The sequence below is a fragment of the Nelusetta ayraudi genome, unplaced genomic scaffold, assembly GCF_046127955.1.
Source record: "Nelusetta ayraudi isolate G7.1 ecotype Tasmania unplaced genomic scaffold, CSIRO-AGI_Nayr_v1 ptg000048l, whole genome shotgun sequence".
NCBI classification, from domain to species: domain Eukaryota; kingdom Metazoa; phylum Chordata; class Actinopteri; order Tetraodontiformes; family Monacanthidae; genus Nelusetta; species Nelusetta ayraudi.
In genome coordinates, this window is record NW_027466098.1 from 15,401,228 (window position 1) to 15,413,971 (window position 12,744).

The 12,744-nt window shown below is 45.1% G+C and overlaps 1 protein-coding gene across 2 annotated transcripts; it reads left to right on the forward strand.

The window, feature by feature from the left end:
- Positions 1-94: 94 nt before the first annotated feature.
- ppp1r13l (protein phosphatase 1, regulatory subunit 13 like) lies at positions 95-12,432 on the forward strand. Of its 2 annotated transcripts, none has more exons than XM_076036652.1 (13): positions 95-260; positions 5,642-5,704; positions 5,805-5,929; positions 6,346-6,919; positions 7,544-7,636; positions 7,811-7,899; positions 8,460-8,829; positions 8,904-9,355; positions 9,476-9,610; positions 10,235-10,368; positions 10,525-10,691; positions 11,055-11,248; positions 11,342-12,432. In XM_076036652.1, the coding sequence occupies exons 2-13, from the start codon at positions 5,668-5,670 to the stop codon at positions 11,375-11,377; spliced, it is 2,406 nt and encodes an 801-aa protein (XP_075892767.1). In that variant the 5' UTR covers positions 95-260; positions 5,642-5,667; the 3' UTR covers positions 11,378-12,432. The 2 variants fall into 2 exon arrangements, with proteins under 2 accessions (XP_075892767.1, XP_075892768.1); XM_076036653.1 differs by lacking the exon at positions 95-260 and adding an exon at positions 3,174-3,316.
- Positions 12,433-12,744: the final 312 nt, after the last annotated feature.

Here is a 12,744-nt window from a genome sequence, read left to right on the forward strand (position 1 = left end):
TGTGGCAGAAACACCTGGCTCGGGTTACAAAAGCGGAGTGGCGAGAGAGAGAGGGGGGGGGAGCAGCAGGGAGAGCCAAAGGGGTTGGACTCAGCTAAAATAAGTAAACCTTGTGCGCAGCTATGACTGCATGTCTGGAGGAACCGCCAGCAGGGACAAGCACAGACTAAGCACGAGAAGAGGTTTAAATCGGAGAGCAAAGTTTCGTTCCAAACATTTGGACTGACGATCAAAACACCGTCTTCCGCTCGTCCTCAGAGGTACGTTGTTTGTTTAATGTTTTTCCTTGTTTCCGCACCACCTTGTCCTGTCTACGTGCGAAAGAATGCGCCTCCGGTGTGAGGCAAAGGTAAAACGCTGGATCAGTGCAGTTGACTTCTGCCTGTACAGGCGACGGATTCTTTAGTTAAGCAAAGAAAGCGGTTGGTCCTTCGAAGTTTCAGTACAGTTCTTTCCTTCCGCCGTTCCCTTGTTCATTCAGAAGTTCTGGTGGAAGCGAGGAGGAGTTTTCTCTCTCTCTCTCTCTCTCTCTCTCTCTCTCTCTCTCTCTCTCTCTCTCTCTCTCTTTCTCTTTCTCTCTCTTTCTCTTTCTCTCGTCTAAATGTAAACCAGATGTGAAGCCCCGAGTCTGGCATGTCTCTCAATCTACAAGCCACAGAAGAAAGATCAAGTGAAACCGATGGACGGATGTAGACCTTTCACCAGTCAGCCTACAATCACAGTCAATCGCACACTGCGCCCACGTCAGTTTGGCCAGATATATGTGACTTCTCTAGTTCCGTCTGCTCAGACGACTTTTTAGAACCGTGTATGCAACATTATTGTTGAACATGAAACTTGGTGTGAACCGTGTGGGAGGTGTAATAACTGCAATTTTAGATATCACAGGATTAGGTTTATCACAATGATTAAATGTGCCAGCCAGGCTATTTTCCTCTTGCTGCGCTCACTGCTAAATACAGTACTACCTGTCACCGCCAGCAAGCACAAAAGCACAGGCATTATTGTCGAAGCAGCTTCACTTCTCGACCTATGTACAGTATACTGTGCAGGATCTCAGTTGAAACCAGCTGGGTTGCATTGTACAGTACACTTGCTGTAACCTGTTGCTGCCGCCAGCACAGTTTGTCACATTTATGACTGCAGCCATCATACAGACACACGAAAAACTGGGCACATACTTTGATGCGTAATGCATAAAACATTTTGGATGGCGGCCCTGGTTCTTTGTACCTCTGCTTGTGCAGCACATTCTGCAAGTAGTAAATAGAGCATGTAACTCGCTGAAACTGTTGCACGGCTGCGAGATTCCTGAGACGAACGCAATGTGCTGCTGTAGAAGCGGAGTGTAAAGGTGGGAGAGTCGCCGGCATCATGCATTGAAAAATTCAAGGCTGCACTGCAGATGAATCACTTACTAACGTCTCTGAAAAATCTATTGTTTCCTACACGGTTCAAGTAGACTAGATGTCTCCTCAGATTAATAATTATCTTCATTATGGGTGGATCAGGCATGTCATGAACAATGTGCTATGCGTGTCTTGTGTGTTTATATAAGCCAAGAGTCACTAAATAGTTTTGACCTGGGGGAGAGGGGGGGGGTGTAGTGTCTAAAATACAGTGGAATGGGTGGGGTTTTGGAGTTAGATGAGTCGACGGTTGTTGACAACAAAAGTGCAGGGAGTGATTAGTATGTGAGAAATTTACAGAAGGTCACCCGAGCAGGGAGTTTGCCACAAAATGCAAAGCACGTTAAACTACAGCAAGATTAACTGTAGCACTGCGGTAAGTCAGTTCATTTGTGTGGCATTTGACTGGTTGTTGGGGTAAATAGTGAAGTCAAAATCATGAATGTATGATCTGCCTTTTGTTGCACTGCAGCCCAGTTGTGCACCGTACTTCCCTCCTGTATTTGCACATTTCCTGTCACCCGTGGCCTTAATCTTCTGTCAAAAATCCAGAGATTCCAACAGTTTGTTTCACACCGTCACTTTGAACCGTAGTCAGCCATTGCACGGAAGTAAGTATGTGGACACCTCGTTCATCATGTTTGTTTCTGCCTTTACTTTTCACACTTTCATTTTTTGTTTGTTTGAAATGGCCTGTGTCCTGCATTCCTGCAGGAATTTTGTGCGTAAGCTTGGGAACAAACTCGTTTCAACGTGCACTTTGTTCAGGTTTCCCTTTGATTGCGTCATGGCCACCTAAAATTGTTGCCGTTGAGAGCGTCAACAGCTTTGGTAACCTTTTGCAACATGATTTTGTTGTCTTGTTTGTTGACATGTAGCTGAGCTGTAGGGGGGGAAAAAACTAAAGAGAGGCCACAAAGGAAACATTTTCTGTTTCCAAGGCAGCTCCTTTTGTCCCCTGGTCTCAAACAAAATCCCCTGCTGAGAATAAATAGAACCTGAGCCAGAAACTTCAGGGAGAAGGATGTGACACAGGGCCACATTTCTGGAATTGTTGGTACAGTAAATCAATAGAAAGGACTGTTTGACACAACCTTCCATTCTATAGAGTCGTATCATCTTTTAATACTCTTTTTTTCTTGCTTTGTGCTTGCCACAAGGTTTATGCTATTCTGAGTGACCATTAACAAAGTCTCTGTGTATCCCAACATTTAAATGATTGCTATGCTGGGGTAACCAGCGGTTTTTGTTGAGTGCGCCAGTGTGGTTCCTTCCTGTGGATTTCATTTTGGCTTTACCGCTCTGGAGAGCTAATTGTTATTTGATGAAATGTTGGAACCAGCTGGGACTGTAATCAAAGCATCGGGAAGGAGCTGGAAGGAAAGTGAACATGAGGTTTTCCTTGAAACTATTCCTGGGAAACTTAACCAAAGTGCTGCAGTGGATGAGCAGGCCCGGCACAATAAAAGCACAGCTAAAGCAGTCGCCACCAACAATCTCGCCGTTAAATAGATTTCTACTCCGTTCGTTCAAAGACAACGCCCATTTTTGAATTGGTGTCATCTTAAAGAAAACATTCTCACTTGTAAAGTTAACTGTGTTCCAAAATTCCAAGAGGAAACACACGACGCCTGATAGCATGAAGAGGGGTACAGGAAGGAGCGAAGGGGCGGCGCGAACGGATGGGTGGGACGGTAAGGGGAGAGTTTTAGCGAGTGAGTGATCATCCTGACCTTTGTTAGTCAGTGAGAGCGTAATCTCATTTAATGCTAGCTGCTCTTGACAAAGATAAGCGTCGTCTAGCTGCGTGTGAACCATAGTGCCTGACGGGGAGAAGTGGGGAGGAATGTGAGCCTGTACCAGCCTCGAGCCAGACAAGAAATAACCACGTTACAAGACAGAACACGGTGGGTGTGAAGAACAGCCATAATAAGCCGCACTCCTGTTTGATGATTACTTCTGATACTCCTTTTCGCCTCTGACAATGAAGCATCCTCAAATCCATATAGGTTTCCAGTAAGGAGCACGTTTAGCCCTCTGTTTACAGCCTCCTGCAGCAGAACACTGGGTTTTTATTCCTTGTCTGTTCTTTACCTTTCACAATAAGTCCTCGAGGTGGTGACCAAAAAGTAAATTCATTTCGAAAGTAAAATGTTTGTCTGTTAGTTTGGGGGGCCCTGATTTACAATTTGCGATTGTGTCCCCGATTGTAAATCAGACACATTCAAGCCCTGAGAGTTGAGGCAACACATAGCAACCAGTTTCTCGGAGCAGGGACCGTCCCAGCAGCTGTAAATCCGTCGCTCAGTGGCCTAGGAATGTGCTTACAAAGGTGTCAGGAACTCATAAAGAGAGATACAAGTGACAGTTGCTGGAAGGCTTGTTTGTGTATGTCATCCACAGCTGACAGTGGTGAACAAATACATGTCTTGGATATCATGTACAAGACATGTTTGTGGGAGTTTTTTCTTGTCTAGTTTTAAATTATTTTCTCCTCAGAATTTATCAGCATATGGTCCATTCTTTTTCAAGGAAGGGAGGAAGGAAGGAAGGGTGGCTAATGAAGTTACAAGGGGGTTTGTCTTGCTGGGATTGGGACTTCGCGGCCATCCATGTTTCCAGATCCTCTGACCTGAACTTTAGTCGGTCGTGAACTTGGACAGAACTGGCAGGATGTTATGGAACACAACATGGTTAAAGTGTTTGTTTTTTTTTAAAGTAGAAAATTAATTGCCACGGTTCACCAAGAAGCAGTCACTGCACACTTGGTGCAAGCAACAACAGCAGGACACTGTTTTGAACAGTGAAAGGGTCTGACCTCACCTTCACTCTCTGTTCAGCCAAATCCACAGTGGCATGTGTCCACTCAGGGCACACGCTGATAAACATGTGATTAAACTGCATTTTGGAATTCTTGGTCCCCACCATGCAAATATTGACAGAACGGTGTGATGTAATTGCAACGCTTAGAAAAACAAGGCACTGTCTCATTCTTTGTAAAGTTTCTCTCCTGTAAAGTTTTATTCACAAATGTTGGACTTTTTTACGACTAAAAATTTGTTGAAGTGTTATTGGAACCCTTGATAAAAAAAAAAAAAAGTACGATCATCTGGAAACCACACAGCGCAGAGTTTCACAAGGAATTCATTTTTTCAAAAGTGATGCCTGAATCTTCCTTATTTCTAATACGCCCCCCCAGAGGACTAGACTAACAAAAATTAAGCAGCGTTAAGAATTGCTTTAAGTTTGTTAGAACTTCATTTACAATCAAATTAGATGAGTTAAATCACTTTCCTACCCTAAACAAAAAGCTTGTTGTTGTAAATGTAATAATTAAACTTGCCTTTTTCTGTGTTTAACACATCATTATCAGCGCTCTCAGTAAAGTATGTCACAGCCCAGCTCATACAACCCTTGAAAGACAATGCATACCTCATCCACCTCCTGTTTGCCCGGATTAAAAACAAGTATTGCAACTGGATTTCATTAGAATTTTACAATGCAGATACCATATTCATGCCGTGAGGCTCCTTAGCTTTTCCGAAAAAAAAAAAAAAAGCATGCTGTTACTACTCAAAAACATCACACCTTTGGCTGAAATATGATTAACAGAATTTTTTGAATGAGGATTATCTTTTTGGCTATTTTTACTTCTTATTTTGGCCATCTGCGGTATTTACTCACTGGCAAAGGCTGCCGTGTGGAGTGTAATCTTTCACCCAGTCTGTTGACGTGTATCACGCCTGTTTGCCTGAAACTAGCATTGGGTTGGATCAGTCATGGGCGTGCAACCTTAAGTTGCAACACCTGGTTTCACAAATCAGGGATGAGTCAGCAGGTGGACTCAGCCACGGGGGTCCGTGTGGACTGTGATGACACCGTGCGTAGTGAGCGGTCACCAGAAACAATACAAAAGCACCTGCAGGGATTTCTGCGGCTCTGCCAAATTCGAGGCAAGGGACATGTTTGAACACGAAGTGCATTCCGAATGTGCGTATGTAGAGGAAATGTTGGCTGTCTGTCAAGTGACAGTCTTCGTCAAGAGTGAAAGGGTTGACATCACGTACTAGGAGCAGTGTGAACATTGGTTCTGTGATGCCAGACTGTGAGTCAGTGTGTTCATACATGACTGTTCTGACGCAGCGGCGACTACGGCCAGTTCATTCCACATAAACTGACTGAAAGTGACTGTAATCCTAACACGTGTCTCTGTTTTTTTCTCTTTTTTTCAGGAGCTGGTAGCTGCTTCGTCATAGCCATGAGCTCCCAAACAAGTTATGGCAGCAACGTGCTGTGTGAGTTGCTTCGATCTTTTCGCCTCAGTGTTTTTGTACTCACTAATTGATGCTGACTCTCTGTGGCTTCTCTTTTTTCTTTTTGTTTTCTTACATTCAGTCCAGTCCATAAACGACGACTTGAGTGCATCTCTGGCTACAGCAGACGAATTGTCGAAAGAGTTCAACTCACTGCTGCAAGGGGTTTCCACAAACAACAACAACGACACATATTCTGCATCCCAGGTACACACGTATACTCAGTATTCAATTTCCTGTTTTGGCCATTCGTTTCAAATGTTTGGTAATTATGTTTTGATTTATAGTGTCTTTATTTTACCCAATTAATTTTTTATTGTTTTCCACCTCTATAATCAGCATAAATGATGGTGGGATCATTTGAATTTAATAAAGGGAATTCAGACAGACACAGATGCAAAAATGAATAGCCCTCTGCGACTAATGAATCCCAAATCTGAATTTTTACTTCCACTTCTGTCTTACTTCCATTTCCACTTTCGCTAAAATGCCAAAGCAGTTGCAGTTGGGTTTTTTTTACCTGCTCTGTTACAAAACTTTGAAGTCTGATGAAATAAACATTTTATGCCATCACATATTCTGTGCCCAGTGTTTGATTTATATCATTATATTTTTTTCTGCAGTCCCTCCCTACAATCATCACAGATAAGCCGCAGTACCCCGAGCAGTCAAGCCACAACACTACATGGGAGTCGAGTGGAAATAACAACAACACCCACTCCCCCTTGCCACCTTTCTCTCCCAGCGCATCTTCCACTCATTCCTTGGACTACATTACCAGCAATCAATATGTTCCGTCTTCCCCCAAAATCTCCCGCAGCATCAGCCCGCTGTCGTCCCCCAAGGTCCACAGGGAGGCGCTGCCTCACGTTAGCTCCGACAGTCACTTGTACGGTCTGCACAGTCTCAGACAGGCCCCTCCCAGCCCTAAACAGACGACCTCCACCATGTACGACAGGGTGCCCCGGGGCTCAAGCAGTTACATGGAGAGGAGTCCCTCTCCGAGTCCCACAGATTCCACCTTTGACACCTCACCTCGGTCGGCCCCCTTCCACACCTCCCTCAACCTGCTGAGCCCCTATGACACAGGCTCCATGGGCCGCAGGTCGCCCCGACCCGACAGAAGCCCCTCCCCTTTATCTTTCAATCACCCCATGTCCAACACGCTGCCACGAAACTTTATGCATCGCCATAGTGGTAAGTGACTGCGGTTACCCAGGTCTCCATCTATCTATCTATCTATCTATCTATCTATCTATCTATCTATCTATCTATCTATCTACTGTATCTATCAATCTACTGTATCTATATCTATCTAGCTACTGTATCTATATGTATCTAGCTACTGTATCAATATCTATCTATCTATACATCCATCTATCCATCTATACGTCTATCTTTCTGTCTACTGTATCTCTATCTATCTATCTATCTAGAATAATCTTTTTTAATTAATACGTAAACATTGTTTGCCAGGATGTGTAAAATAAAGTGTATTTAAAAGTCAAAAAGTCTATCTATCTATCTATCTATCTATCTTCTATCTATCTATCTATCTATCTATCTATCTATCTATCTTCTGCCTGCTGTGAGAAAGTAGAAAATACAATGCACCCTCCTTCTTACAGAGTGTGTTGTGTAACAATACCACCACCGTCAAGGAAGTGAATTCCTCCTGGCCTCACGTCTCGCTGTTCTTTGAAAATGAGACGCTTTAGGCTTGTTTGCTTTGTCCGTTTCTCCCCGTCTCCCCTCTGTCTTCGCTCTATTTGCTTTACATTGTCTCTTTGTCGTCTCTTCCTCTCTCTCTCTCCCTCCCAGATGAGGGCGTGCAGCCAAAAAAGAATCTGAGCAAGTGGAACGAGACAGATCTAGACGTGTCCTATGAAAGGAAGCCTCACCACACCTATGACAGTTAGTTGAAATTTATCAGCCTTGTTCCACACCCTCAGCATTTAATGTCTTTTCCATATTTTTCATGTTCTGGCGACAAGTTGTGTACTGAAGACACCCCGTGCTGGCACACTGACACACTGAGTGACCTACATTAAGGTGTCTGATCTCTAAATTAACACTGCCCTGTTACAGAGACTGAGTGGCTGCGCCCATCTGTGCCAAACAGCAACTGGAGAGAATCGGATCTGGACGGACCTCCTCTAGCCCGGAGCCCCAAAATGGTGGGTGTTGTTAAAAGAAAGACTTTTTCAGAGGCTGTTCAAGAGATTTGTGTCGATGGCTTAGCTTGGAGGCCGAAAGTCAAAGGCTGGTCCATTTAAATTCTTGAGAAGCTCTGTTGGGTCTCAAACTTTTTTGGCCCTTTTCTGTGTATCCCTTTCTACTATAACTAACATTAACAACATTAACATTGATTGAGTTTAATTAAGTGATTCAATATTACCAAAATACATTCATCAAATGTAAATCTGTATCACCATTCAAATGTAAACTTATTTTTAGTGCAAACTTTGTTGTGTTCATGAAATAAAAAGAAACATAGCCAGCTGAACTGAATATACTTTATCTCACACACATTAACCGCTGAAAGCATCTGTTGATCTGTTTTTCTAATCTATTTTCTCTGTTCAATTTTGATATTTTCTATTTTTCAATCACTTAAAATGTTATATTTATACATTTCTAAAAAAGTCGCATAGGAATCATCATACAATTATCTTACACCACCACTGGCCCCCTGTCATAGCATCCACTATGAGAATCCCTTTCTTTTTTTTTCCAGGATCGTCGCTCTAAACCTCACCAGTATTCCCATGGTTCACTTCCCCGCAACGTGCGTTTGGAAGTCACTCCGGACGTGTTGTCCCCAACACATTCCCCCTACAACATGCAGCCAATCGTCTCGCGTATTTCCATTCCCCCGACCTCTGTGAAGGCCCGTCAGCACAAGCCCATCCCCCTGTCCGTCATCATGCGCCTGCAGAACCCCCACTGGGGCGGCATGATGACTGGCAGAGACAGAGCAGCGGGAGAAGCTGATCAAGGTCCCTACCAGCCTGTGATGCCCATGCCTAGGGAATTTTTCAACCAGCCTCACTTCCCACAGCAGCTGTTCCCACCTGAGCTGAGACAGCCGGGGATATACAGCGATGGTACGCCACATTTCTAGCAGAGCGCATTCTAATTTCCACAGTTTTTAAATGTACTTTGGTTTGTCTTGTTGCAGCCCTGAACCCCGGGGACATCGACGCAGAGTTGGAGCGGCTGGAGTTTGCGCATCGCATGCCTGCGATCGTAGAGAGCCCCAGCTCGCCGGAAGGCGACAGGAAACCTCAGCAGGGTTCTGCCCCGCGACCCCTCAGCCCTACCAGGCTGCAACCAGTGGTGGCGCCAGAGGCCCAGGACCAAGTGATAACCGAGGAGCTGCTCCGCATCAGATCGCAGATTCCCCGGGCGCTCAAGAGGCGGGGCTCCGTCGACTATTCACAGCCCCTGAAGCACGCTTCGCACTACCAGCCCAACCAGTACAAAACGCTCATCGACAAGCTTTTCCGCCAGAAGGAGCACAGCCACAAGGGGGAGCAAGGGAGCGAACACAGCTCTTCAGATGGAGAGGACTATGCCATGCCTCCTGCGCCGCCTCCTCAGACCGTCTCCAGTTTTCCCCATGACCTCAGAGTAAGAGTTGATCTCGGGGCAGCTGATCATACGACGGTGCCGAACCAAAAATTGAAGCGTGTCGTAGTCGTCCGTGACTTTCTTGGCTCGAAGTGAGCGGGTTTATTTCTGTCGCTCCAGGGTTACCATTCAATTCTGCGGCACTCGAAGGAACGCAAGAGCACAGGGAGGCGAGCTCGGCTCAGCCCTCTGGTCCTGGCGCTGGACGGAGCGTTGGTTGGCGAGCTGGAGACGGTGCAGAAAGCTGTTCAGGAGGTGAGCGTGCACGCCTGCACGTGTACCCATGGATTCATCTGAATGAACCAAACGTTTTTTTTGTTCCAGTGTGTCTCGCTCACAGTTTTGTCTTTTTATTGATTAAATTATTATAGCAACGTTTTGGTCCATCCAGCTTTCGTCAGGCGTACACAAAGCATCACAGCATTGAACATATATAAACACAAAAAGGATGCGATTGTCCAATGGGAAGACTGGAGGGCTTGATCTGGCTGATGCAATTCACCTGTCAGAAAACAACCACAATTAAATGTGAAAAAATCCAAATAAACAATCTGAGTAGGCCACCTACAGTTTACAGTGTCAGCCCAAAAATACAAGAAAATAGGACATTCAATGACAAATACAGACATATATATAAATACAAGGGCATTTAATGCCAATATTAAAATTTTAGATATTAAGAAACATGTAAAAGGGTTTCATACAAAAGAGTTTCTTAAAAACACTGTAGAAATATAATATAGAAAAGTACTATACAACATGTAAACATCATGAGGAATTATCTAAAAGACCAAAGTAATGAAGGGTCATTTTACAAAAATTCCAACTGCCCCAGAATTCTACCATATTGTTACAATATGTACGAAATGTCTCCCTCAGATGAGTGACCCCAGCCAACCCAACGACGAGGGCATCACCGCCCTTCACAACGGCATCTGCGGAGGCCATTACAACGTGGTGGACTTCCTGGTTCGCTCCGGAGCCAATGTCAGCGCACCAGACAGCCACGGCTGGTAAATTCCACTGCTGTATTTTATTGATACGCTGCCCACTGTTGTTCTTCTTCTTCCTGCCATTTTTGAACCAAACCCTGAAACATTTGTCATGAAAGTCCCAATCCGTCGGTCGTCGAGTCTTCTCATCAAGTCCCTGATTCTTTTGGCTGGCAGGACGCCGCTGCACTGCGCCGCCTCTTGCAATGACCGCAATCTGTGCGAGTTCCTGGTGAGGAACGGAGCCGCCGTGGTGGCCATGACGCAGAGCGACGGCGCCACCGCCTCCCAGAAATGTGACCCGTACGCCGTCGGCTTCGAGGAGTGCGAGAGCTTCCTGAGGGGTGAGGAGAGTCCACCCGGCGTGTGTAGTAGCACTCACTCGACACACAAGTAAAACCGAGGGAATGAATGACAAAATGATTGTTTATACAGTGATGTTGTTGGGCGATGACGTCTGCTCTGTGAAACACTCGGTGGATTGTAGTCTCGACAAAAAGTACCTAATCAGTCTGTCAAATACACACACACAAATGCTGAAATAATGAAATGTAATTTCTCAAGCATGAATCATTATTAAAAATAGAATTTTGTTGATGAGTAACAGATAAAACAATCACCTGTCAGTCAGGCGAGTTGGATCACCCTCTGGCGCAGTCTTGTTTTGCAAGATCAGTTGCCTTAATTCATTTATTTGCTGACACCAGGTGTGGAGGAGGCCTTGGGCGTGGAGAACAGCGGGGTGCTGTACGCTCTGTGGAGCTACCCGGCTCAGGCCGCAGACGAGCTGAGCTTCAAAGACGGAGACATGGTCACCATCCTGCAGAAACCCGAAGGCTCAGACTGGTGGTGGGCCTCGCTGTTTGGAAGGGAGGGTTTCGTCCCAAACAACTACTTTGGGGTGAGGAAGAAAACCCGCAAGGGTGATTTCTGGTCAGTGGAGCCTTTATTTAGAAGCAACACGTGACCGCCGTTTTCTTTCTTTTTCTTTCAGCTTTTCCCAAAGGTCCGGCCGAAATCACTCTGCTGATGAGTCTCCCTCCTGGGTGGAAATTCCAACACTGTGTCTTCCACACTGTTGTTTGATGGGACTGTGATTGCGGTTTTGTCAAACTTATGTTTTGCCCTAAGGCAGGAGAAGCGCTTTTTGATGTGTCAGTCAAGAGGAGCCGAACTGGAGGTTTTTACTTCGATTTGGCCTTCCTGAAGAGTTGGGTATTTTTTTATTTTTTATTTTTTTGAAGACGCTGTTTGTCCCACATCTTTTCCATTAAAATACCACAGCGCTCTTAATCCTTCCTGTCAAACTGTGGCTCTTTGTTCAAAGGATACAAGAGGGTCACATCCCCTACTGTTTTCTCAGCTGTGTCACAGTCCAAAGTCGGCGTATCTGACTCATTGGCCGGTCAGCAATGGCCGTGCAAACAGATGTGGCCGGTGCGCAGTCCGCTCACCGGTGACGCCAGAGTTTATTGTTTACTGGCGGCAAACATGACCCGCGACTGCTCCATTTGGAAATGAGCTGTTGTGTCATCGCTGTCAGAGCGAAAAATAAAACATGATCTCAGAGCTGTCGGCTGCTACCGCGAGAGGAGGGTAGCCAGAATAATGACGCAAAGCTTTGTAAATAAGGTAGTGATGAGGCGGGGTTGTTGTCGGATATGTTGCTAATGTGTACTTGTGGAATTTATGGATTATTATTAGATTTATAGATTTCTGATGTATTTCTTTCAGGGGATGCTCTCTCGCTCTCTCTCCTTATTCCTCTCTCTCTTTGTGTGTGTGTGTGTGTGTGTGTGTGTGTGTGTGTGTGTGTGTGTGTGTGTGTGTGTGTGTGTGTGTGTGTGTGTGTGTGTGTCTTTGCTGCAATTAGTTCAGAGAGATCAATTGTTGGCGGCTTGCTGTGTTAGTAACTGTTAGAACTGTGAAATGTGCCTTACTCACCAGCAGGTGACACTGTATAGTCGTATATGAATTCAGTGTCAGCATTTGTTTTTTGATTATTTTTTTTAATTGCCAACATCACATGTAGGTTGAACTCACAACGCCGGCTTTTTCTTTGCATTAAACCTTTTTGAGACTTTTTGTTTCATCTCGATCTTTGAAGATAAACTCGCTCTCATCTCTGAGCTCCCCGCCCTCCGTCACAACACAGAGCGCCGAGGCGGCTGCTGGGATTTTTAATGAATCATTTAGCAACACTATTATGCAGAGCAAGCGGCTGCTAAAGTACCACACACACGCACAATTAATAATTTTTTAATTAGGTCTGACATGAGCCTTTTGATCTGTGGACTATCTCTACCCGCTGGTATTAGGGAACCACCAACTCTCGCTTCCATCGCGTGGAAGATTAGAATCAATAGTGCTCGAGACCCGACGCTGCTTCCATTTTAA

Coding starts and splice junctions, on each gene's coding strand:
- ppp1r13l (XM_076036652.1), top strand. CDS start 5,668: ATGAGCTCCCAAACAAGTTATGGCAGCAACGTGCTGT. Junction 7,637..7,810: donor GCCTCACCACACCTATGACA/GTTAGTTGAAAT, acceptor GCCCTGTTACAG/AGACTGAGTGGCTGCGCCCA. Junction 7,900..8,459: donor TAGCCCGGAGCCCCAAAATG/GTGGGTGTTGTT, acceptor TTTTTTTTCCAG/GATCGTCGCTCTAAACCTCA.